This window comes from Rhincodon typus, chromosome 31, assembly GCF_021869965.1.
Source record: "Rhincodon typus isolate 14 chromosome 31, sRhiTyp1.1, whole genome shotgun sequence".
Lineage (NCBI taxonomy): Eukaryota > Metazoa > Chordata > Chondrichthyes > Orectolobiformes > Rhincodontidae > Rhincodon > Rhincodon typus.
This window is the reverse complement of record NC_063362.1, coordinates 34,418,266-34,446,088: the sequence shown is the minus strand read 5'-3', so window position 1 is coordinate 34,446,088 and position 27,823 is coordinate 34,418,266. Positions and strand designations below refer to the sequence as shown.

At 41.1% G+C, this 27,823-nt stretch overlaps 1 protein-coding gene across 3 annotated transcripts in view; it reads right to left on the bottom strand.

Moving 5' to 3' along the window:
- The window catches only part of usp48 (ubiquitin specific peptidase 48), a 133,731-nt gene that overhangs the window by 77,455 nt on the left and 28,453 nt on the right, over positions 1-27,823 (bottom strand). For 2 of the 3 annotated variants that reach the window (XR_007265298.1, XM_048615086.1), the window contains exons 6-9: positions 24,920-25,028; positions 17,013-17,146; positions 13,600-13,682; positions 7,906-8,085 (exon numbers count right to left, since the gene is read on the bottom strand). Coding sequence is in view for 2 of the 3 variants with exons in the window: in XM_048615086.1 (XP_048471043.1) it covers positions 7,906-8,085; positions 13,600-13,682; positions 17,013-17,146; positions 24,920-25,028 (506 nt within the window). In the remaining variant the exon portion in view is untranslated. Of the gene's footprint in view, positions 1-6,761; positions 6,868-7,905; positions 8,086-13,599; positions 13,683-17,012; positions 17,147-24,919; positions 25,029-27,823 lie in introns of all 3 variants that reach the window. The other variant, XM_048615087.1, reaches the window with a different exon arrangement.

Here is a 27,823-nt window from a genome sequence, read left to right as displayed (position 1 = left end):
GATGCTGCTTGGCCTGCTGTGTTCATCCAGCCCTGCACCTTGTTATCATGCAAGCTGAATAGTTTTCTGCTTGCCCAGTAGATTAGCTCCATACCTGTGGGGAAACTTGATGCATATGGGGAAACTTGATGAAGACAACGAAGGTGGAGAAGAGCATTTGCCTGACAAGTCAACTTGGCTGAACCCCAGTATGCACATGCTTTGGGGCTAAGATAAAGATTGTGCTTGTATCTTGTGCAGTAGGTATACAATGGCGCAGAAATGAGGAGAATGTTCCAAGACCAACTAAGTTAAAGTTGAAGGCATTTGAGGGGCCAAAATATATGTCTGTGGAGAGGCCGCTGTTGCTTGTTGACAATTTCAAGAAAAATGTAATGGGCTTATATCTCCTTTCCTGAATACGGTCAGAATTAGAGCATCTGAGATCAGCTGGCAGATTTTCCTCCTTCTAGGTTTTAAAAAAAGCTTATTCACCGGTTGTGTGCTTCATTAAATAGGCCATCATTATTTTGTCCGTCCCTACTTGCCCTTCAGAATGTGATAGTGAGCTGCCTTCTTGAACCAGTGCAGTCTATTTGGTGTAAGTACATCCACAATGCTGTTCAGGAGGGAGTTCCAAGATATTGACCCAGTGCCATTGAAGGAACAGTACTGTATTTCCAAGATAGGAAGTGGCTTGCAGAGGAAATTGCATGTGGTGTTTCCATGTCCCTGTTGCTTTATCCTTCTACATGGTAGTGGTGACTTTGGAAAGTGACATCGATGAAGCCCATTTGAATTTCTGCAGTGAATCTTGTAGGTGGCACACACTGCTGTTACTGAACTTTTGTAGTGGAGTGACAAGGTTTGTGAATGCAATGTCAATCAAGTGAATCAGGTCCAGCTTGTTGAGTTTCGCTGGAGTTGCACTCATCCAGACAAATGGGAAGTATTCCATCACACTCCTGAGTTATGCCTTGTAGATGTTTGACAGGCACTGGGGAGTCTGGATGTGAGTTACTCGCTGCAGAATTCTGAGCCACTGACCCGCTCTTGTAGCCATTGTATTTCTATAGCTGGTCTAGTTCAGTTTCCAGTGAATGATAACCTGTAGGATGTTGATTATGGGGATTCAGCAAAGGTAATGCTATTGAAGGCCAAAGGGCGATGGTCAGAATCTCTCTTGGAGATAATCATCAACCAGTATTTGTGCAGCGTGAATTTTATTCGTCACTGGTCAGCCCAACTTTGCATACTGCTGCATTTGATAACGAGCTACTTCAGTACCTAAGGAGTCACGAACAGTACTGAACATGGAGTGTACAAGCATCCCCACTCCTGACCTTATGATGGAGGGAAGGTCACTGATGAAGCAGCTGATGGTTGGGCTGAGGATACTACCTGAAGAACTCCTGCAGTGATGAACTGGAACCAAGATGACTGACCTCACTTACCACAATCATCTTCCTTCATACCAGATATGACTTCAACCAAAGCATTTTCTCCTGGACCTCCATCAATTCCAGTTTTGCTAGGGCTTCTTGATGCCAGAGTCAGTCAAATGCAGCCTTTGGCAAGAACTGTCACTTTTACCTCACCGCTGAGATTCAGCTCTTTAGTCCAGGTTTGAGCCAAGGTTGTAATGAAGTCAGGAGCTGAACGGCCATGGCAGAACTAAAACTCATCGAGCAGGTTATGCTTAAGCTGCTTGGTAGCACTGTTGATGACTCCTTCCATCACTTTACATATGAATGAGAGTAAATTGACAAGCCTGAGCAATTTTCCATACTGACGGAGAGATACCAGTGCTGATGCTGTAGAAGCACAAGTTCTGCAGCATTCAGCACTATTGCTGGAGTAACATCACCGCCCTTGGCCTTTACAGTCTCCAGCATTGCTCGATATCAGGTAAGGTGAACCAAATTGGCATTACCATCATCTATTAGGCGCTTCTGACTGAAGGCTGCTGCAAAAACTTCAGTCTTATCTTTTGCACTGACGTGCCACGCTCCGCCATCATTGAGGATGGGGATATTTGTGTGGCCTCCTCCCCCAAATGAGTTTTCTTTAAAATTGTCCACCACCATTGGCAGGACTAGAGCTTAGATCAGATTCATTGGTTGTGGAATTGTTTTAGCCTTGTTTATCACTTGCTGCTTAGACTGTTTGGCTTACAAAGTAGCCCTTTGCTTGCAGCTTCACTAGAATGACCCTCATGTTTAAGTATGCCCTCCTGCCTTCTTCATTGAACCAGGCTTGATAATGGTAGAGTTGGGGATATACCAGACCATGAGGTCACAGATTGTGTTGGAGTACAATTCTGTTGATGGCCCACAGCACCTCCCAGATGCCCAGTCTTCAGGTGTATCTGTTTGAAATCTCTCATTTAGCACAGTAGAAACATTACACAAAACAAATGAGCGTATGCTCAATATTAAGACAGTACTTCATTCCTATAAGCAATGTGCAGCTGACACATTTTTTGCTACCGTCATGGACAGACATGCTTGCAGCAGGCACATTGGGGAGGATGAGGTCAAGTGTGTTTTCCTCCTTGTTGGTTCCCTCAACACCTGCCACGACCCAGTCTAGCAGCGATGTCCTTTAGGACCCAACCAACTCGATCAGTAATGTAGTTGCCCAGTCACTCTTGATGATAGACGCTGAAGTCCCTAACCGAGAGTTCATTCTTGAAGTTCGCCTCAACTCATTCTTAGAAATCACATCCTATATCTACAACTAATTTTAACGTTTGAATGTATGTTTACACCAGCATCTGCCTTTAGTCTTAACACATCCACAACTCCCCTACATTGTCTCCATAATGTCCGGGGCGGTGGGTGCGAGACTTGCATCCAGTCAGCCTTGCATTGAAAGACTAAGGATACACAATTGATTTTTGACTGATTTTTATTGTCACGTACCGGAATACAGTGAAAACTTGTGTTTACGAGCAGTACAGGCAGATCACAGCAAGCAAAGGATGTACAGATCAAAAAGACTTAGAGGCATACAGGTTACATTACTTGAGGCTAGAGCCCATTCAACAGTCTCAAAACGGCTGGAAAGAAGCTGCTCCTGAACCTGCTCATGTGTGTTCAGGTTTCTGTATCTTCTGCCTGATGGAAGAGGTTGTAGGAGTTCATTACCGGGGTGCAATGGGTCTTTGATGATGTTGGCCATCTTTCTGTGGCAGCGAGCCATGTAAATAGAGTCCATGTATGGAAGGAGATAGTAGGAATTGCAGATGCTGGAGAATCTGAGATAACAAGGTGTAGAGCTGGACGAACACAGCAGGCCAAGCAGCATCAGTATGGAAGATTGGTTTCCGTGATGGTCTGGGCTGTGCACACCTTCTGAAGTTTAATGGTCCTGGGCAGAGCATTGGCTATACCAGGCCATTATAAACCTGCTTTCAATGGTGCATCTGTATAATTTTATGGAGGAACCTTAAGGACATGCCAAATTTCCTGAGCCACCCGAGGAAGAGGAGGAGTTGTTGTGCCTTCATGACTATCACGTTTATGTGGGAAGTCCAGGACAGATTATCGTCACTCTGGAGGAGCTTGATGCTCTTCACTCTCTCAACCTCAGTTCCATTAATGTAGATGGGGGTGTGTTCTCCTCCTATCTTTCTGAAGTCGGTGATCAGTTCTTTTAGTTTTGCCGACAGAGACAGATTGTTTTCATTGCACTACGTCACCAAGCCCTCTATCTCCCTTCTGTACTTTGACTCGTTGTTGTCAGATATCCGTCCCACTACGTTGGTGACATCAGCAAACTTGTAGATGGCATTCATTTGGAATTTGGCAACACAGTTACAGGTGTACAGGGAGCACAGTCAGGGGCTGAGGACGCATCCCTGGGGGGGCTCCAGTGTTGAGTGTTATTAGAGGTGGCGCAGTTAACTATCCTCACTGATTGTGGCCTATGGGTCAGAAACTGAGGATCCAATTGCAGAGTGCAGCGCCGAGACCAAGGTCACGCAGTTTTGAGATCAGTCTGGAGGGAATAATAGTGTTGAAGGCGGTGCTGTAGTCAACGAGCAGGAGTCTGACGTAGGTGTCTTTATTGTCCTGATGTTCCAGGGATGAGTGCAGGGCTAGGGATATGGCATCCCCTGTGGACTGTTATGTCGGTAAGCGAACTGTAGGCGATCGAGGCAGGCTGGGAGATTGGAATTGATGTGGGCTATCACCAGCCTCTTGAAGTACTTCATAATTATTGAAGTCAGAACTATTGGGCCGTAGTCTTTAAAGGCACACTGCATGTGTTTTCTTGGGTACGGGGATGATGGTGATCTTCTTGAAGCAGGTCTGGACTTCAGGTTGTAGGAGGAAGAGGTTGGAGGTGTTGGTGAATATCTCCACCAGTTGGTCTGCACAGGATCCGAGTGCTCGGCCAGGGACACCGTCTGGACCCACCGCTTTCCTTGGGTTGACTCCCGAGAAGACTGATCTGACTTCTGAAGCGGTGACGGAGGGAACAGGTATGTCTGGCAGTGTCAGGGCAGGTGTTGCCACCCTGGTGGTATTCTGCTCAAACCCAGCATAGAAAGCACTGAGCGTATCAGGGAGGGATGTGTCTTTTCCGCTATCCTTCTGTTTTATTTTGTATCCTTTAATATCATTTAGGCCTTGCCACTATCATCAACTCCCAAAAGTATTTACATAACCACTGACTCCATTGCCTCCTCAGTGTCTGTCTCAAGCTAAACTAGAAACTGTTCCCCTTGGTGGGTCCATATGAGCCAGAGCAGAGTCTGTGATTCCATGTTCCATCCAATACCAAGAGGTTGACTTCCACCCTTTTAAAACTGTTATTCCACTCTTACTTCATCCCAACTGCTACTTTGACTACAACTCGATCAATTAAAAGAACAAAAAACAATACAGCTCTGGAACAAGCCCTTCGGCTCTCCAAGCCTGTGCTGACACATTTTGCCCTTCCATATTAAAATTGTCTTCCCTTACAGAATCCGCATTCCTCTATTGCCTTCCTATTCATGTATTTGTCCAGGTGTTTCTTGAATGCTGCTATTGGATTTGCTTCCATCACCTCCTCTGGCAGTGCTTTCCAGACACTCACCACCTTTGTCTGAAAACATGCCTCACACATCTCCTTTAAACCCCTCCCCCCTTGCTTATTCACTTGTGTCACCTAGTAATTGACCCCTCAACCCTGGGAAAAAGCCTCACACTTTCCACTCTATCCAAGCCATTCACAATCTTTTAAGCTTCATTCAGCCTCCTGTGTTCCAGTGAGAACAAAACCAGTCTTTCCAACCTTTCTTCATCACTAAAAACCCCCATACCAGACAACATCCTGGTAAACGTTTTCTGTATCGTCTCCAAAACATCTGTATCCTTCTGGTAGCATGGTGTATGCAATATTCCAAGTGTGGTCTAACATGCTATAAAGCTGCAGCATGAGTTGTCTATCCTTATACTCAATGCCCCCTCCAATGAAGGCAGCATGCCTTTTTTACTGAGATAGTAGGAACTGCAGATGCTGGAGAATCTGAGATAACAAGGTGCAGAGCTGGATGAACACAGCAGGCCAAGCTGCATCAGGGGAGCAGGAAAGCTGACGTTTCGGGCCGAGACCCTTGTTCAGAAAAAAAAAAACCTTTTTTTTTTTTAACTACCTTATCTACCTGCACATCCAAATCCGTCTGCACATCAATACTCCTGAGGGTTCTGCCATTCACTGTATAATTTCCACCTGTACTTGACCTTCCAAAATGCATTGCTTCACATTCGTTGGGATTAAACTCCATCTGCCATTTTTCTGCCCATTCCTCCATCCTGCTGTATCCTCTCACAATCCTCCTCACTATCCGCAACTCCACCAATCTTTGTATCAACTGTACAAATAATTTCCTGGGAAGCCACTATTTTCCATCCCTCAAACTTAAATCCATCCAAAAACTCTCCTGCACATCCTCTAACTCTCTCTCAGATTCATTCACCCATCACCCTTCTGCTAGCTGATCGGCACTGGGTAATATTATCAACACCTCCATCTTAAAATTCTCATTACATTCAAGTCCATCCATGGTCTTGTTCCTCTGCTTCTCAAACTTTGTCAAAACCCACAACACTCTGTACTCTAACTCCCTCCCTTTGTCTGTTCCACCACTACCAGAAGTTACTTCAACCGTTTTTATCCAAGGTCTGGAACTGCCACAGTAAGCCTCCGTTTTTCTCAAACCTCTTTCAAGGTATGCTCCAACACTCACTTCTATGGATACATTTTTGTTCACGAGTTCTCTTGTGGGCAAATACATTTTTTGTTGCAGCGTGTTTCTATGAAGCACTTGGGAGGACAGTTTATTGCACCATTAATATAACTCGCCAAATCAGCAATCTTGCTATCCTGCACAACTCTGCTGTTTGTTGGAAGGAAGAAAGCTGTATCTTGTGAACAGTGTCCATGTCAACAACTGACACTTTAGCAAGTGGATTTCCAATTATTGCAATGACCCCAATTCAAAGATTTAACTTGAGTAACTTAAATTATGAAGAAACAGATGCAGTAATACTCAAGATGCAGTAATAATGCAAACTAGGTGTAGGATCAGCCCTTTAACTAATGCTTAATAAGAATGAAAAAGAGCTCAAGATCTTTCAAGAATGTGAGCAAATACCCAAACACAATGCAAAAAAATTGTTTAAATAGTGACAGTGTGTTATGTGCCACCATAATTGGCCTCAGCATCACTTGATTAAGAAAGGTAAATATTTGTGATTCCTGTTTTAGATGGCTTTCCAGCAGCTCACTTGCAGGCAAGGGGTCATGGACGAATACACAGCAGGAAACAAGTCTGATGTCATCTTCAATAACTGAATGGGGGTGTGGGGGTGAAGGATAAGAAAACGAAGATGGCTAGGGAAAAGGGAAAGAGAGAGAGAAAAATAAGGAAAAGGCAATTCACACAATGTCAATGAATTATCTGGTCAAAAACAATAGCTGACCATTTATTTGCAATGAGATAATGAACAGCAGCAAATCTCTAATTAGGTTTATTGTTTAGAAAAAAGCCAATTACTAAAAATTATCAGATTTCAATACAGCCACAAAAACTGGAGGATTTGATACAAATTTGCGCAAATAATTTCTTGTATGATTCCACCGCAGTGTGGATCAGGCTCGGTACAAAGGAAAATGAAAGACCAGCCATCTAATACCACTACTGCACACTTCCACTGAAATCATTAACCAGCAGCATTCGCAGAAAGACTACAAACAAGTGACCAGCCCATTTCCTCTATTTGGAAGGTGTGCAAATATGAGACTCTATGAAGGTAAAAGGGGCACAAAAAAAAATCAAGATTTTTTTTAAATTAAGACATTACATCAAAGCAACTATCAGCATCATGTTTATTTCAACTCAAAACTGCAGCACTTCTCACTTACTGAGATTGCGGCAGTACAATTAATAAGCTTTTCACCGAACAGTGCAAATGACTATGCTGCTGATACAAAGCAGGCAAGTAACTATTGTTCAGTTTCATGGACTTAGCTAGCATTGGCATTTGTGAACTAATGCACTTGTTAAATGTACATTGTTAATGCATAGAAACTTGTTTCAGGTTTGAATGTGAACTGCACCGGAATCTGAGTCACTAAGTGCTGACAGGAGAGGTATGACATGGGTGATTGCCATGGTCCCCTAGATGCTGAGGGCATCTACTCAGCCATGACAAGAATAAATTTCAGTAAGCCACTCTTGGCCACTTCAGTGCACGGTTTTACAGCCCATTATCATGGGCTCAGAAACGGATTGTCCGGCTTACCAAGCCAGTGGAGGCTACAGCACTGAAAGCCTCAAGGGCCAAACATACATCAAGGTGTCTCACTTTGAACACAATGTATCTGTAAAACTTCTGAACATGGGCTAGCATCAAGCCACTGATTGCTCACCAAGATCTTCCTCTATCCCCAACTGTAGCTTCTTCCCTTCCATTTTCTCAATCTCCTCATCATTAAATTTATACCAGTCGCCGGTCCTGTCATCTCGCACGTGTGCAATGTAATGGCCGGAATATGCACTCACCCCTCTGTGGATCAGCACCGCACTCAGTTCATAAATACAGCCAATATCTGGAGGAGCAGAGAAATCAAAGCAAGTACTTAATCATGCATAATTTCAAAGTGATAACAATTTTAACATTAGTCAGCAGAATACTAATTTGGCACATGGTAATATTTAATGGAGTGCAGTCGAATCTGATTCTCTTAAGTCTTCATGCAACAGTATACAATCTCTCTTCTCTCTGATTGATATTACTGACTATCTCAAATGTTCTGTCTGTGACAGAGTACTGACAGTATAATGCACTTGGACCAAATGGCACTCGCAAAAATCTGCCAGATTTTTCTTTTTTTTCTTTATTCTTTTGTGATGTTTCATAATCTTACAGTTTATGTAACCCACTGGAAAGATAATAGTGTAGTTCAACTGAGGGTTGTTCGCTTATGAATCCGTGACACATTTATTAAGAATTAATTACAATTGATTTTTCCACTCCTTCTGGTCCCCATGAACCAATTATGACTCAAGAGTACTTTTCTTCCTCCCCAAAACTGTTTGGTAAAATTTGCAGGTGGTGTTTTTAAAAATGAGGCTCTTTTCTGTTCTGAGAAAAACATTTAACCCTATGCTTTGCTGGACAGGTGATCATGATTTATGTGCAACACATCACCAGAACTGCAACAAAACTTCATGAAGGATCTATCAGGGCCCTTTTTCCTCCAGCATTACAATCAAATTAGTTATACCACCTATAAGCTCTAGAAACATAATTTTAAATAAAACTGAAACATTATAGTATTAAAACTGAAAATGACTTAATTAAGCAACCTGTAAATGTGGCAGATGAAAGTGTCAGATATAAATATTCATGACTGCTATGTTTTAGTGAGAATTGCAAGCTGAAATTATTTGCATTCAGTGACATATTTTAAAATAAACACTTTTTTTTTGGATTTAAAGGAATGAAAATTTTACAAGAGCGAATTAAATCCAGTTCACCTTTCTCAATGAAGCAAAAAAAATGTTTTATTTCCACTACATAGAATGGGAGAAAGCTTGACAAAAGCCGACAGCATTAAAAACTGTCCATGGGCACAGACGTTTTGTATTGGACAACCTACTCAAATCACATTTTTGTTAGAAAGAATTTAAAAGGGGTTGCGAAATTAACGATGACCTTTTGTCCAAATAAAGAAGTCTCTCATATTATTGAATGGGTCCTTCATATGCTGTCACAGCTGAAAATTCAACTATAGCTTCGCATTTGCAAAATGCTTTCAGAAAATGTTGCAAATGGGGCAAAGCAGAGGAAACATTGTCTCTACACCAACTGGATCACAAACATTGTAGTTCAATCTCACTGTGCAGCCTAGTGTTAAACAATATGTTCCCATATTTCTGTTGCTTCTCTAAATAAATCCTTGCAGATACCAATGGCTGAATTACCAAGGATACGATTCCTGAATTTAGCATGCTTTCATCAATCACAACACACTAATAAATTACTTTCACTGCACTTGTACAGCAAAGCAGCACAGCTAAGCAGTCTTAGTTTTAGTACTCTGTTTTTTGTACTTTTCTATCCCACACACAGACAAAGGTACACAAAAAGGCTCTTTGAAAGACTCCCTGATGTGACAGGCATTGAAACCAGTGACATCAATATAAATTTCATTTAGTGAAGTCCAAGCCAGCAAATTAAAGGTTCAACATGTTAATTTGTCGCAGCCATTTACTAAGTTATAGACAGTCACTATATTTACGTTAGATACATGTGCACATCACAGAAATGGGAAGAAATCCATTCAGTAGTAGATCTAATGTAACTTCAAGCAGCAAGTGTTAGCTGCTCAGTCAGTCGGGAATAATCACCCATTTTTGTGCCGCTATTTTAAAATTGTGCAGGAACAATTTGCTTGCATGAGCCAAATATTTCGTTTTCTCACTTGGTGTTCATTCAGCATGAACAATCACACAGCGGGAATCGTCTGCATCTCTCAGAAAATCAATTTGAAAATAAATCAGTTCCATTGCTGTGGAAACTGAAGTCAAGAGCATCACAACATTACATTACTCACTTTCCACACGACCTTCTATATTATTGGGGGCAGCATGGTGGCTTAGTGGTTAGCCCTGCTGCCTCACCACAGCAGGGACCTGGGGTTAGATTCCTGCCCATATGGAGTTTACACATACTCTCCGTGTCTACGCGGGATTCTGCTGGGTGCTCAGGTTTCCTCACACAGTCCAAAGATAGGCAGGCTAGGTGGATTTGCCATGCTAAACTACCCTCTGGAATCGAGGGTTGTGCAGGCTAGTATTGGGCGGATGGTGGGGGGATTGATGTTCTTCAGAGGGTCAGTGCAGATTTCATGGGCCAAATGGCCCCTATGAAGAGATTCTATTAAACTATGTATTCTGCTAATGTTCTTCAGAGCAAATATGGAAACAAAAAGCCATTTTCCCCAATAAAGAATGAGTCTGACAGCAAGCACACTATGAACGAATTAACTGTGCAGAAGTGTCAGACAAAAAAAACATTTCACTCACTGATCAAAGACTCACTTTGTATGGTGGCAGTTAAGGTCTGCCCCTTTATATAGGATTAATTTCAGAGAAATAGAAATTTGGGCCAAATGGTCTGCGCATTCTAGGACTATGGGTCACTTTTGAAATAAAGGATGACTATTTCACTGAAGTTAGAAGAACTTTTCCTTACAGCAGGTAACAATCCTTTGGAACTCGCTTCTTCAAAAGACAGTGGAAGCAGAGTCCATTAATATTGAATATAAGAGAGTGAGGTCATGATGGAGCTGTACAGAGTAATATGTACAGTTCTGGTCACGGCATTACAGCAAGGATGTAGTTGCACTGGAGGAGGTGCAAAGGAAGATTCACCAACGTATCAACCAAGATGTAGCAGTTCAGCTACGAAGAGAGGTTCGATAAGCTTGGTTTGTTTCTTTACAGCAGAGAAGGTTGAAGGGGTCTTGATTGAGGTGTACAAGATTAAGAGGGGCATGGACAAAGTAAACAGAAAACAGTTGCTCCCTTTAACTGGAGGGTCAATACAAGGGGACATAATTTTAAAGTGGAGAGCAGCAGGTTTAGAAGGGATTTGAGGAAAACCTTTTTTCACCTAGAGGGTGGTAGGGCTCTGAAATGCATTGTCTGGGATGGTAATTGAGGCAGGAAATGTCACAACCTTTAACAAAGTACTTGGACAAGCACTTGAAGTGTCATAACATTCAAGGCTATGGACCTAGTGCAGGAAAGGGGGACTCGTGCAGTATATTTTTGGCAGTGACTTGATAAGCTGTAGGGCTTCTGTACTGTAAGATTCTATGAGATAGAAAGATTTGTGATAAGCAAGGGGGTGAAAGATTTTTGAATGTAGTGGAATATGAAGTAATCAGATCAGCCGTGATCTTACTGAACAGCAGAGTGGGGTTTAGTGGTCTATTCCTGCTCTTTATACATACGTTTCAGAACTCTTGTTCCACAAGAGCTGTTTCCTACTTTATGTCATCTAATCCTCAGTATAATCTTCTACTCATTTCACCTTCACGTACACATCTCGTTTCCCGAACAGGAAACGATGATTGTTGCCTCAAATACTTCATATGATGATAATTAATTTTTTTTGTTGTATATCTTTATCCAGCCAGACTGGATAAAGATTAGGTTTCCTTCTTTTCTCCTTCATTCTATGTCGCTGTTTCTCACAAGCATTTTGTATTTAGGACTCCTAATTCTGGAATATCACAACTGGAGACATCTTCTCTCCAAAACCCTTTCTTAATCCTAATTCTAGTAAATCATCCAAGAGTAATAGTCTAACCTGTTCAGCATTTCCTACCAGATTTGGTACCATCCTTGCAAATCTAAACACTTAGACGTGGGTGTTAATGTACAATTTGAAATTTGGGCAGACGACACTAAAATTGAAAGCACTTTAATACTGCAGAGTGAAGTGAAGAACGAGAACATAAAGGATACAATTCTAAACAGGGTGCAGGAGCAGAGACATGGTGGGTATACACACATAATTCATAGTCTGTGGCTGAGTTTTATAAATAGAGCCAAAAACAGTATAAAAACAAAAAGGCCATATTGCACGCCTATAAAACACTAGCTCGGTCTTAACTGGAGTACAGTATTTAATTCTAGGCACTCCACTTGAAGAATGGGAGGGAACTGCAAAGAGTGCAGAAACGATTTACAAGAATGGTTCTAATGAGATTGTTTGACAATTTTAAAGATGTTCTCTTCAGAAAATTTTAAAAGGAGATTTGAAACAGGGGTACTAAACATGATGAGCCCGGACAAGAGCAGAAAAGGTGAAAGTGTTTGAATTTGCAGAGGCAACACGAGGAATAACCTCCTTATGTAGCTAGTGGTTAGGATCTGGAATGCACAGCCTGAGTGCGATGGAAGATTTCAAAGCAGTATTGAATAATTATTTAAGGAAAAAGTGTAGGGCTATAGCAAAAGGGCCTTCCTCTTCACTGATCCTCTTCCCTTTCACTACTACAAGCACCCCAACTTCCTCAGCTGCCACACACACACACACAGAGTCTGGGGCCAAATCAGTTTTGAAACATTAAAATGAGAAGTAGTTCTGGACCAAAAGACTATAGTTTCTCTCCAAGAGGTATCACTTGAACAAATCCAACTAGCATTGGTGCAAGTGGACAACAGCAAAGAGATTTTAACTATTTGTAGCTTACCAACAAATAGCACCATTACCCACCCACCCCATGCATGACCTACTTATACTCATTTGTAAGGTTCATGAACACAGTGGGAAGAATCCCAGTGCCTAGCGAATGGCCCATTCCTCCAGGTTTGAAGAATGACTAAGCAGTTGGCTCAAACATAAGGAATAATGTACAGGGAGCAGGTTTGACTCTTGTTCTAATTGTACTTCACCAGACAGGTCAAAGGTTAAATCAGAAAGCCCATAAAAGCAGGTGCAGGAATCACAAAATTAAGTTGCATCCATTAACTTACCATGTGACACAGCAATTAAATGCTAACTGTTCAGCAATGATTTCTTATACAACCAGCAATCTCCCTGCCCTTTAGCAGTTTAAGATGATCTCAAAAATACATAATTTATTATAAATATGCCTTTAAATAAGTTCCATTTCAGTCTTCTAAAATCTCTAGTATCATCTTCTAACATCGCTTTTACTTAATCTCAAACATCCTCACTGCTTTTGCTTTTGGGACATTTTAAATGGTGGTAATTTCTGATCATTTAGCAGTTTCACGTTTGTATTTAAGGATATTTTTGTCTTTGATATCCTTTGAAATGACCTGGACAGAAATTCACTTTAGCTCTTGTACAAACTATGCAAAACATGTGAGGGCTAAATCAGTCTTGGAGAATTTTTTTCATTAACTAGGTGCCAGCTAATAAGCATATTAATGGGCTTGTCAGTAAAAGCAAATTTTAATTTTCCACAAAACAGATTAACTTGTACGGAGTCCTCATAGCAAGGGAGAAAAACACAATTCCATAAATAATTGATATCCAACATCATGATTGAAAGTATTTACACAAAATTATTCCTTACCTTTTCTATCAAGGTATGTAGTTAGGTCTAAAACTTCAGGAAAGCTGATGTAAGAGTTTAGCTTTTTCTTATGACCAGTTTGCCTGCAGAAGTAAAATGAGATAGTTTAACAAATTTTGACAGCAAATATTTAGGGATGGAAATTCATCTCTGCCCTTGCACAAAACAGGTTGTATCAGATTGTCTGCATATTAAACAATGCATCAGATCTTCGATTCTTTTGCAGTGATGGAATTAAACATCAAGCAATGGAAATAAATGGGTGGCCAATTCACTAGAGCCAGTGAAGCATCATGATCCAAGACAAATTTCCATCCTGTGATGTCTAATTAAAGGCTAAAAACTACAGTACTATCCAAGTTATTGTACTTATTTTCAAAAAAATACATAAAATCTAAAAATTAACATCACAAATTCACAAAATTTGAATTTCAAAAATGCCATAATTTAGAGTTTTAAACCAAAAAGCTGAAGAAAGCAAGTCCAGCAGTAACTTAGAAGAGCACTGGACATAGTTGAATGGGGAATTTGGCAGGGCCTGGGGAGTAGAGGTACTAACTGAATAGTTCTTTCACTAGTAGACTGGGCTACATATTTTCATTCTGTCACATTAGATTTTGAAATTCTGTAAGTAGTCACATCAAGCCGTCTTTGGAGACAAAAGGCTCAAAGATGTGGCTTACTAGAGGCAGATGTACTGGCTGCCACTGACCAGCCACCAAAGTGGATCACTAGCAAACTCAAAACAAGTTTCCAATCTAGATGGAGGAAATGATTTAAACTTGAAAAAAGTGCCACATCGAAATGCAAACCTGCTCCAAGATGTTAGCATAATCATGCAGTTAATACAGCAAGTAAAATAGGTTCATGAATCAAAATAAACATTAAAAGCAATGTAGCATAATACAAATCATGATACTACGCTTTGAAAATCAGAGGACCACAATTCTTTCTCAAAACTGTTCAAAAGAAGTTGCACTTTTGTCAGTTCTGCATCAGTAAAATTAACTGCTGTAAACTATGTTAAAAATACTCAGATGTAATACTAACGATGAATAAATAGCAGGATTGAGTAATGTTGTATTGTTACTGACTGGATGTCTCAAAACTTCTAAAAATCAGTAAAGAAAAATAAAGTACTGGAAAGAAAAATTAACAATACAGTAACTTGGATGATGGATCATTTTTATTTGAACGTTGAAAAAAATGCCAAAGCATACAGTGTTACTCAAGTTTTTTTTTTGAAAAGATAGTAAAAGGCGACAAATACTTGTTAAAAGTGCCAGCATCATAAGCAAAGAACATAAACAAAGCTAATACCAGATATTCAGCACCACCTATTCTACTTCTCAGCTAAATCTGACTTGAGAAAATCTCCTCTCTTATTTACAGGATATTTGCAAGTGGAGTAAGCATTCTTTAATCAAGACAGCACATACAGAAGTTGTATAGACTGACAAACCCAAATTCAATTACTGATTTGTTGATCTCTGTCTGGACTTCTGAAGTGGCCTCTGAAAGCACTTTTAGCTTCATTGTCCATAAGCAAGACAGCTGATTTAAAATAACAGCCGAACACCTGTTCCTGAAAGGTGCTTTCTAGTAACAAAATCTCACGCCTGACCATCATCTGTGGCAGGACCAGGCACAATAATTTCTCACACTCAATGTGGTGGAACAGTTAAAGGTGAAGTATTATCACTAGAACAAAGTAATGAAGGGCGAAAAAAAAAATCCAATCTCTGACACAGAACTTCAACAATAGTTCCGTGCATTGGAAATACTGTTTCATTAATGATTGAGTTTTTTGAAGAGGCGACAAAGAAGATTGAAGAAGGCAGAGCAGTGGACGTGGTCTGTATGGATTTCAGCAAAGCGTTCCATAAGGTTCTGCATGGTAGACTAGTTAGTAAGGTTAGATCACATGGGATCCAGGCGGAACTAGCCAATTGGATACTAAATTGGCTTGAAGAGAGGAGACAGGATGGTGGTAGAAGGTTGTTGTTCAAACAGGAGGCCTGTGTCCAGCGGTGTGCCACAGGGATTGGTGCTGGGTCCACCTCTTTTCGTCATTTATGTAAACAATTTGAATGTGACTATAGGAGGCATCGTTAGTAAGTTTGCAGATGACACCAAAATTGGTGGTGTAGTGGACAATGAAGAAAACAAAATCTTGATCAGGTGGGCCAATAGGCCGAGAAGTGGCTGATGGAGTTTAATTTAGATAAATCTGAGGTGTTGTATTTTGGTAAGGCAAACCAGTTAAATGGTACAGTTAAATACAGTTAAATGGTAGAGCCCTGGGGAGTGTTGCCAAGAAAAAGAAACCCAGGGGTGTAGGTGCATAATTCCTTGAAAGGAGAGTGGTAGACAGAGTGGTGAAGGTGGCATTTGACACGTTTGTCTTCATTAGTAACAGCAAGGAGTAGAGGAGTTGGGACATCATGTGGACCACTTTTGGAATACTGTGTGCAATTCTGGTTGCTCTTCTTTATAAAAGGATTTTGATAAACTGGAGAGGGTTCAGAAAAGATTTAAGGATGTTGCCGATACTGAAGCGTTTGAGTTATAGGGAAAGCTGAATAGAACGGGGCTTTTCCTCCCCAAAGAGTGAGGGGTGAACTTATAGGAGTTTATAAAGTCATAAGGGGCATGGACAGGGTTAATAGCCAAAGCCTTTTTCCTAGGGTGGGGGAGTCCAAAACTAGAGGACATAGGCAAGAGGAGATAGATTTAAAAAAAAAAGGACCTCAGGTGTAACTTTTACAATGCAAACAGCGATGCATGTACGGAACGAGCTGCCAGACGAAGTGGCGAAGACAGGTACAATTACAACATTTAGCAGGCATCTGGATGGGTATATGAATAGTTTAGAGGGCTATGGGCCAAATGCTGGTAAATGGGAGGAGGTCAGATTGGGATATATGGTTGGCGCAGGCCAGTTGGACTGAAGGGTCTGTATCTATGCTGTTTGACTCTAAAGAAGGAGCAGAAAAATGGGAAAATGAGTCAGTCAGTTAGTTTTAGGTATCACATGCAATGCAAGGAAGGAACTTCTTCTAAACTTCAGCAGCACCTGAACCCATGATGTGGTCAACCAACTGGGTGCAATTTTTACAGTCCAGTTGATTCAAAAGTTGTACAAAACCTGGAGAACTGAGTAACCACATAAACGCATCCATCTCTAAAATGGAACATTAAGTTTTACCCAAGATTGACACAAATTATAAGGATCCACCAGAAGCTTTTCTAGGTGACAATTTTGATGCATAGGTCCCACCTCTAGCCTTGAAACTATGCAGCATGTCATAGCTTGAAAACTGACTGCATAGATAATTATACCATACATTACACACATCTCATGGTAAACAAACAGAAGCGTTTGCTGGTGATGCAAGTTGAATGTGACTGACCTGTCAAAGACAAACCTCAAAAGCTGTAAATTCAGTGTTCTTGGAAGGCTGAGTAGTTTAATTTTTCTAGTGGCATTCTGTTTGTCTTGACATTCATCACAAAAGTACCTGTTATCCCCTTCCAGCTTTTCTTCCTGAAATAAAGTTTAAGATTAGTCAAGGACTCTAGACAGGGAACAAAATCACATGTTTTTACATGAAATGAATGTTTCTGTTTCCCCAGAAATAAATATGTTATACGCGTTATCATTTTCATTACATTATTGTGGGAGATTGTGGAACATAGAACAGTACAGCACAGCACAGGCCCTTCGGCCCACGATGTTGTGCCGACCTATTAAGCTACTTCAAGATCAAAACCAACCTGCATACCCTTAATTTTACTATCATCCACGTGCCTATCCAAGAGTCGCTTAAATGTCCCTAATGTATCAGACTCTACGACCACCGCTGGAAGTGCATTCCATGAACACACCACTCTCTGTATAAAGAACCTACCTCTGACATCTCCCCTATACCTTCCTCCAAATCACCTTAAAATTATGCCCCTTCGTGATAGTCATTTTCGCCATGGGAAAAGGTCTCTGGCTATCCACTGTATCTATGCCTCTCATCATCTTGTACACCTCTATCAAGTCACCTCTCACCCTTCTTCGCTCCAATGAGAAAAGCCCTAGCTCCCTCAACCTTTCCTCATAAGATATGCCCTCCAGTCCAGGCAGCATCCTGGTAAATGTCCTCTGCACCCTCTCTAAAGCTTCCACATCCTTCCTATAATGAGGTGACCAGAACTGAACACAATATTCCAAGTGTGGTCTAACCAAGGTTTTATAGAGTTGCAGCATAACCTCATGGCTCTTAAACTCAATCCCCCTGCCAATGAAATCAAACACACCATACATCTTAACAACCCTATCAACTTGGGTAGGAACTTTGAGGGATCTATGGACGTGGACCCCAAGATCACCCTGTTCCTCCACACTGCCAAGAATCCTGCCATTAACCCTGTATTCTGCATTCAAATTCGACCTTCCAAAATGAATCACTTCACACTTTTCTGGGTTGAATTCCATGTGCCACTTCTTTGCCCAGCTCTGCATCCTGTCAACATCCTGTTGTAAATAACAACAGCCCTCCACACTATCCACAACTCCACCAATCTTCGTGTCATTGGCAAACTTACTAACTCCCCCTTCTAATTCCTCATCCAAGTCATTTATAAAGATCACAAAGGGCAGAGGTCCCAGAACAGATCCCTGCGGAACACCACTGGTCACCAAGCTCGAGGCAGAATACTTTCTGTCTACTGCCACCCTCTGTCTTCTATTGGATGGCCAATTCTGTATCCAGACAGCCAAATTTCTCCGAATCCCATGCCTCCTTACTTTCTGAATGAGCAACCATGGGGAACCTTATCAAATGCCTTGCTAAAATCCACCATATCCACTGCTCTACCTTCAATGTGTTTTGTCACATCCTCAAAGAATTCAATAAGGCTTGAGACATGACCTGCCCTCTCAAAGCCATGTTGACTATTTCTAATCAAACTATGCTTTTCTAAATAATCATAAATACTATCTCTCAGAATCCTCTCCAATAACTTGCCCACCACAGAAGAGAGACTGACTGGTCTGTAATTCCCAGGATTATCCCTATTCCCTTCCTTGAACAAGGGAATAACATTTTCCACCTTCCAATCATCTGGCACTACTCCAGTGGACAGTGAGGACATAAAGATCATAGATCATCTCCAAAGCCACAGCAATCTCTTCCCTCGCGTCCCACAATAACCTTGGGTATATCCTATCTGGCCCAGGAGATTTATCTATCCTCATGTTTTTCAAAATTTCGAGCACGTCCTCCTTCCTAACGTCAACCTGTTCAAGCTGTCCTCACAAACTACAAGGTGCCTCTCACTAGTGAGCACTGAAGCAAAGTATTCATTAAGGACCTCCCCTACCTCCTCCAACACCAGGCACAAGTTCTCTCCACTATCCCTGACCGGCCCTAATCTCACTCTGGCCATCCTCTTGTTCCTCACATAAATATAGAACGCCTTTCCTTAATCCTATCTGCCAAGGCTTTTTCAATGCCCCTTCTAGCTGTCTCAAGTCCACTCTTCAGTTCCTTCCTGGCTACCTTGTAACCCTCCAGAGCCCTGTCTGATCCTTGCTTCTCAACCTTTAAGCTTCCATCTTCCCCTTGACTGGATGTTCCACATGTCTCTTCATCCAAGGTTCCTTCACCTTTCTATCCCTTCCTTGCCTCAGTGGGACAAACCTATCCAGTACTCGTAGCAAGTGCTCCCTAAACAACCTCCACATTTCTGTCATGCATTTCCCCGAGAACATCTGTTCCCAATTTATGCTCCGCAGTTCCTACCTAATAGCATTGTGATTCCCCCTCCTCCAATTAAATACTTTCCTATACAGTCTACTCCTATCCCTCTCCATGACAATATTAAAGGTCAGGGAGTTGTGATCACTATCACCTAAATGCTCTCCCACTGAGAGATCTGACACCTGGCCTGGTTCATTGCCAAACACCAAATCCAATATGGCCTCCCTTCTATTTGGCCTATCTACATAGAGTCAGAAATCCTTCACAAAAATCTGCTCCATCCAAACTATTTGTACTTAGGAGGATCCAGTATATATTAGGGAAGGTGAAGTCACCCATGACAATAACCCTACTACTTCTGCACCTTTCCAAAATCTGCCTCCCAATCTGTTCCTCAGTGTCTCTGTATCTGTTGGGGGGTCTACAGAAAGCTCCCACTAACGTGACTGTTCCTTTTCTGTTTCTGACTTCCACCCGACTCAGTAGACAAACCCTTCTTGACAACCTCCCTTTCTGCAGCGGTAATACCATCATTGATTAGCAATGCCACTCCCCCACCTCTTATCTTCCTCCCTATTCCTTTTGAAACATCTAAACCTCGGAACATCCAAGAGCCATTCCTGCCTGTGTTATCCAAGTCTTCGTAATGGCCACAACATCGTAGCTCCAAGTACTGATCCATGTTCTACGTTCATCACCCTTATTCCTGACACTTCTTGCCTTAAAATAGACACACTTCAACCAGTCACAGTGACTGCAACCTTGCCCAATCAACTGTCCTTCCTTACAGACTCTCTGCATGCGGTATCTGCCGGCACACCAGCTACCCCATCCTCTCATCCGTAGTTCTGCTGCCCATCCCACAGCCAAACTAATTTAAATCCTCCCGAAAAGCTCTAGCAAACCTCCTGCCCAGGACACTGGTGCTCTTCCAGTTCAGGTGCAACTCGTCCTTCCTGTACAGGTCCCACCTTCCCAAGAAGACATCCCAATGATCCACATATCTGAAGCCCTCCTTCCTACACCAGCTCTGTAACCACGTGTTCAGCTGTATTCACTCTCTACTCCTAGCCTCACTAGACCGTGGCACTGGTAGTAATCCTGAAATTACTAGTCTGTTCATCCTGCCTTTTTGCTTCCAACCTAACTCCCTATATTCACGTTTCAGGTCCTCATCTCTTTTCCTAGTTATGTCATTGGCACCGATGTGTACCACGACTTCTTGCTGCTCAACCTCCCCTTTAAGAATCCTGCAGACTCGATCCGAAACGTCCCTGGCCCTGGCACCAGAGACAACAGAATCTCGTCTGTTCCCCTAACCATTGAATCTCCTATCACTATCACTCTCCTATTAACTCCCCTTTCCTTCTGAGCCACAGAGCCAGGCTCAGTGCCAGAGACCTGGCCGCTGTGGCTTTCCTCTGGGAGGTCGCTCCCACCCTGTAACAAGTATCCAAAGTGGTATACTTATTATTGAGGGGAAATGATCGTGAACCCGCATTCTCTTTGCTTGTCCTTTTAATTCTCTGTTTCACTCTGAATTTTCTGCCCTTAGTTTCCTACACAATTCCACCAAAACTCAGCATTAACCGTCCTCATCTTGTGTTGAGGCAGTTTACAGCTTTTGGGCACGACGTGGACTTTATATTTTCAGATCATAACCACTCCTGTAATTTGTTTGGGCAGCAGTTGATAATTCCATTTTTGATTCTAGCATTTCCAACATTCATTTCCTTTCTTTTGTTTCTTTACTTGTTCTATCACCAACTTATTCTTGCACCACCATTCTTTTGTCATTTCTCCTCTTCTGCTTTCTACCCTATTCCAGATCCTGCCTTTTGTAATTTTCCTCCTTGTTTCCTCTATATTTGCTTAAAAGCTGTTACAGTTCTAACTTTTTCCAGTTTTGATGCAAGGACAGCAACTGGAAACATTAACTTTGTTTGTCTCATCACAGCTGCTGACCAACTTGCTGAGGACTTTTTGCTTTCATCTCAGATTTCGAGTAGGTGCAGTATTTGATTCTATGCTTCAACTGTTCAGAAGAAGCTGGGCTTCCACTCAAACAAATAATAGCAAAGATTTGTTTGCAATACAACAAAACTTAAGTAGATGTTGTGAACATTAAAAGCTTTTACTTATTGAATGACATGAAAGCTGTGGTCAAAAATACGAAGAAGATTACAAGGACAGGGAGGAGAAAGATTACGATGGACTTGAGAATGAATGTTTCGATTTTAAATGAAACATCAAGGGACTAGGAGTCAATAAACGTCAGTGGCACAGGGATGTCACATGGGATGAGTGGAACTTTGGATGTGCTGGAAGTTACACAGGATGGAGATAGAACTATAAAATGTTGGAGATAACTGTGAGTACTCAAATATTTACAGACTAATATCTAATCTGTTCTTTTCTTTCTGAACTTTTTGTGTAACTTAGTGATTCAGAATTCTTACACAGATTATTTTTATCAGTGGTTCTAGGAAATTGACAATTGTACCATAAGGAATGACACTTCCCATTCTATTCAACCTGAGGAGAGGTCAGGGCTTACCACGTGGATTTATGCAGACTGGCAACCAACTATAGGTTAACCAAATTTTGCCAAAAGAAGAAACAGGCAAGATGTTTTACATACTATGATTTAATTCCTTCCACATTGAGCAGAAGAAGAAGAAAAAAAAAAAAAAAAAAAAAACTTTCCTGGGAAGCCTTTTCACAGCTGACCTAAAATACCAAATGTTTCCTTTGTTGGAAACAAACATATTAACGAATGGGCATAGGTTTGCAGGTAAGCTACTGTATTAGTTTCACTGACCTAAAACCCTACAGAAGTCTGAATTGAATGGCTGGCAGTCCTGAAGCTACTTAGAAATCATGTCCTATATACCTCGCACACATTAAGACATAATTGCTGAGGATAAGCAAAGCACCATGGATGCTGAAGCAAAAACAAAGTACTGGAGAAACTCAGCAGGTCTGGCATCATCTGTGCAGAGAGAAACAGTTAAAGTTTTGAGTCCAAAGTGACTTCTTACTGGAATGAAAGAACATTAATGCACAGCACTTGCACAAATAAAAAAAAAAACTTAACAAGATTAATGCAATACAAGATCAATAAAATATTGCCTTTCAGGCTTGCTTTACCATTCATAAGATCTTGATTAACTACAGCAACTCCATTTTCTACCTGTTCTCCATCTCCTTCAATCTTAAGGGTCTGGAAATCTACCACCTCAATCCATAACATACATAACAAAAGCCCTCGAGTAGATAATTTCAACAATTCATAACACTCAGGTGAAAAAAAAAAATCTCAACTGCGCTTACATGGCCAACCCTTATTCCTGGTAGAAGCACGTTTATTTTCGGATCTTGAACCAAAGGATGCTTCCTCTCAGCATCTGTCCATTTAAACTTCTCCAAGAATTTTATATATTTCAAAAAGATCACCTTACTTCACCACATTATAGTTCTTGCCTACGCAACAAACGAGCATCCTGTGAAGCACTTCAGAGTTAATCACACAGCTGTAACGCTGAAGTTACTCATAGACCAGAGCAGATAAGGTCAGCAGGTTGCCTTCAATGAAAAGGATGTTAGAAAACAGGATGGGTTTTTAAAACAAATCATTACATGCTAACTGTAATGGATACCAGAATTTTATTGCAGATTGAATTTAAATAATTGAATTTAATTTCTACAGTTGGCACGATGGGATTAGAATTCACATCTCTGAATTCTTAGTCCAACGCTCTGGATTAGTAGTTCACTAATGTAACCACTTTTGCTATTAAAGACAGGCTAGTTTTTTTTAAAATCACAGTAATGGATTTTAGATCAAAATTAATTATCTCTATTTGTGCGATAAATTCAACTACCTTATTTTTAAAAATCTGCACAAAATATTAGTCTCTATAAATTTAAAACTTCTTTTTTCGTTGATTTGGCCTTGGTCTTAAAGTCAGATTACTTTTGTTGAGCTCTGTCGTTTTGAATATTAGCATTCATTTCAAGAGGGCTAGAATACAAAAGCAGAGATGTACTGCTGATGCTTTATAAGGCCCTGGTCAGACTGAATTTGGAATATTGAAAGCAGTTTTGAGCTCCACATCTAAGGAAGGATGTAATGGTATTGGAGGCGGTTTACAATAATAATCGCAGGGATGAAAGGCTTGTCATATGAGGACGCTGGGTCTGTACTTGATAGAGCTTAGAAGGTGATCTCATCAACAATTACAGAATACTGGAGAGGTCTGGATATAATGGACGTGGATAAAATGTTTCCACTAGTAGGAGAGACTAACACCTAAGGGCACAGCCTCAGAGTAAAGGATGAACCTCTTAGAACGGGGATGGAGAAGAATTTCTTCAGCCAGAGTGGTGAATCAGTGGAACTCAATGCCGCAGACGCTATGGAGGCCAAGTCTTTGAGTGTATTTAAGACAGAGATAAACAGGCTCCTGTTAAGTGAGGAGATCAAGAGTTACACAGAGAAGGCAGGAAAATGGGGTCAAGAAACATATCAGCCATGATCAAGTGGTAAAGCAGACTCAATGGACCAGATGGCCTAACTCTGCTCCTATATCTTATATTTTTTCCTGACAAAACCTGCTTAATCCTAATCAAAAACTTATTACTCTGCTCTACAGTCTTGATCTTCCTCTTAGAGATTTATCCTGGTCAAGATTCTCCCTCTCATTAGTTTCTAATATGTACACTCTTCCATATACAATATTGAATACTGAGGCAACCAAATTCTTCACAGATTTTCAATTACTTCTACAGGAATAGACTCAAAACTGAATAGATAATGAGAACTCTTTTAGTAATTTAGTAAACATCTACACACTGTTTCAATGAGCCTTAAAGAAGTCATGTTCTAAAAAAAGCATAAGGAATTTTTAAGAGCATTAAAGCACACATAGCCATATTAAATGGAGAATGTGCAGGGTATGCTGTAAATGCTCAAAGAACTTACCGTAGCTCCTCTTCATGGAGACAGGGGCAGGAGGGAGCAAAATTGAATTTGAATAATCAAGATGGCTGGGGAATGTGACACTTGTAAAGAAGTTTGGACTACCAGTTTCAAAGATGGGGGCCCACAAGTCAGGGGGGCTGGACAGAGTTAGGGGAGTAATCCTATTCTCCTAAAATAGCCAAGCATCTTGTAGAGTTAGTAGTTCATCCCTCGGTACAGCTCGCAATAATCCCACAGCTCGAGCCTCTTCATCATCTCTATTAGAGTAATTGTGACATGCCTTCGGTATGGTAATTAGTCCCCCTTCTGGCATTGTGGGGCCCTTGTGTACCAAGTTAGCACATCAAAATTTAAATGGCTAAGAATTTGTTGTCAGATACTGATATGACAAGTCCATCCAACTGTCTCCCACCTCTCCATGCCAGTGCAAATAAAAGAACGTAAGCATTTTTCAGGAAAAAAAAGACTACAAAATTAATGAAATTGAGGTGGACTCAACAATTACTTGTAGTGGGCCTGGTGAAAGAAAACTGCAGAATGAGTATCCTGGAGCCTGTTTTCCCATTACTAAAGATCACAATACCTTCAGAAATTCATCAATGCAATCTGTCAGCTGCTTGTGTCCTTGGATATTTAACTCCAGTTCATAAAAACGAGATAACAGCTTAGACTCCCGTCTGCACTGATTACACCTGAAATTAAAGGGAAATATTGCTAATTAAGCAGAGACTAAACAAATGACGATTTTGAAAAATGCTTTTGCGAATCACTGTTTGACATCTTCTGTGTAAGATATAGGTGGGATAGAAGACGTTGAATCAAATAGCTATCAGATTTCCATTTAGATCACCAAGAATTTCACTCACTTCAAACTTGCGAATATTTGGTTAGATCACTTGAATTCTGCTTGGGCATAGAATAGTTCAATTTTACCTCAAAATGCAAATTAAAAATTTGGGTTTCATGGGTTCTACTTAATTTGAATTTTTCGATTAGCAAACTGTTTAGCTCGTTTATGAAACGGTTAGGCTGCATGAGTAATTTATACCACAAGGAATAACTTTTTTTGTCAGATTACAAGCATCATTTAGCACATACGGAGGGAAATTCAAGGCAAGTTACACAACGGTGACATCATGTTACTTGAAAGATAACGGACAGTTTGTAGAACACACAAAAGCACAAAAACAACTTGAGCAAAACTAATGTATTTAGAAAGCACCTTTAAAAAGGTTTTTGAGAAGATTTGTAGCTCAGGTCATGGATGAGGTTGTAGACTAGCTTGCCGAGCCGGTGTGTTTAATTACAGACATTTCATCACCCTGCTAGGTAACGTCATCAGTGCGCATCTGGTGAAGCGTTGGTGTTCCGTCCCACTTGTTATTTACGTGCCTTGGTTTGCTGGGGTGATTGGTATTACTTCCGGTTCTGATTTTTAGTGGTTTGTAGAATCGGGTCCAGTTCAATGTGTTTGTTGACGGAGCTCCAGTTGGAATGCCAGGCATCCAGGAATTCCCTGGCATGTCTCTGTTTGGCTTGTGCTATTATGGATGTGTTGTCCCAGTCGCATTAGTGTCGTTCTTTGTCCGTGTGTACTGAGACCAGTGAGAACTAGTCGCGTCTCTTGGTGGCTAGTTAGCATTCGTGTAGCCTTATTGCCAGTTTTCTTCCAGTTTGGCCTATGCAATGTTTCTCACAGTCTTTGCATGGTATGTTGTACATCACATTAGTTTTATTGGTTGTGTGTTTGGGGTCCTTTGCATTCATTAGTAGCTGTTGCAGGATGGTGGTTGGTTTGTGGGTTAATCTGATACCTATGGGTCTGAGTAGTCTTGAGGACATCTCTGATATGTCCCTGATGTACAGTAAAGTGACTCGTGTCAATACACACGGACAAAGAAGGACACAAAATTTGACTGGGACAACACATCCAGAATAGCACAAGCCAAACAAACAGAGAGATGCCAGGGAATTCCTGGAGGCCTGGCATTCCAACTGGAACTCCGTCAACAAACACATTGAACTGGACCAGATGTACAAACCACTGAAAAACAGAACCAGAAGTAATACCAACCACCCCAGCAAACCGAGGCATATAAATAACAAGTGGGTCAGAATACCAACGCTTCACCGGATGCGTACTAACGATGTTACCCAGCAGGGTGATGAAACTTTTGCAATCAAACACCGGCTTGGTGAGCTAGTCTGCAACCTCAAAAGGACCTTTAAAGTACTAAGGAAACTCATGCACTTCAGAGACATAAATCAGACATAAACTGATAATTAGCCAAAGTGGGTGGGAGCCAGTAGTGAAGCCGACTAAATAGGTAGCTCCAAAGTGCATTTTAAATAGGATGGAGGGATTTGAGTGAGCAAATTGCAAAAATGAGGGCTTAGACAGCTAAATCAGTAGTATCAACAGTAAGGTAAAGACATGCAGGATGTTGCAGGAGTCAGATGTTTTGTTTCTTCCCTACAAACAATAGTATTCCCTTTGTCTTTTGTTCCATAGTGTTTTTGATCTCTAGTCACCCTCACCCTTAACCTTCCTTTTTGTTCTATTTGCCCTCCCACATCTCATCTCTATCTCTCTTCAGATCTGGAGACAAGTCACCGATTGGACTCAAAATGTTAACTGTTTCTCTCTCCACAGACACCCCGAGAGTTGCCAAGTTAACTATGTCGATTGTGATTTTTTGAACAGTTTGGACCAAAGTTAATACAGCTTTTGACCATGCACTTATCCCTTTTATTGACTTGCCTCTCCTGCCTTCTATCCCAGCTCAGACCTTCCCTTGGGTTCTTTCTCCTCCTTCTCCGGTTCTCTGCCTCTTTACTTGCTGAAAGCCAGTCTCATCTTGACTTTTCATCTAAACTGGAAAATGTTCAACTATCTGAAATATTAACTGATTCTTTCACAAAGATGGAACTAACCGATTTGAGCACAAAATTAAAGATAACATGCTAGTCGAGTACTTAGAAAGTTCTGCATTGCTTGAAGTGCTATATTTTGCATAAAACAAAAAGGTCCTTTCAGGTAGAACCCATAGTAACATTTCGAAGAACAGCAGGGGAATTAACCAGTGTGTCCTGGCCAAGATTTACTCCTCAATCAACATCAGAAATACAGATCATAGTTTGAGAGACCTTGCTGAGTATAATTGGTTATCACATTTCCTCCAATACAACAACAAAGATAAAGATAAAGCCACCATAGGGCTGTTCTCTAATGAGAGTGCACACCCAGGACGAGGGGAGATGTTGAGAAGGAGGGACTTTCATGGTAACATCATCAGTGCAGGAATTGAACCCATGCTGTGGTGTCACACTGCACTGCAGACAAGCCACCATTACAACAGCAACTACTATCAAAGCATATTTTCTATTGGGTTTAAAGTGTTTTGAGAAGGCTGTAGTTATGAAAATCCTAAATTGTTTTGCCTCTTATTTAGCGTGTCCTTTTTAATGATGGGTACTCCACTGGACA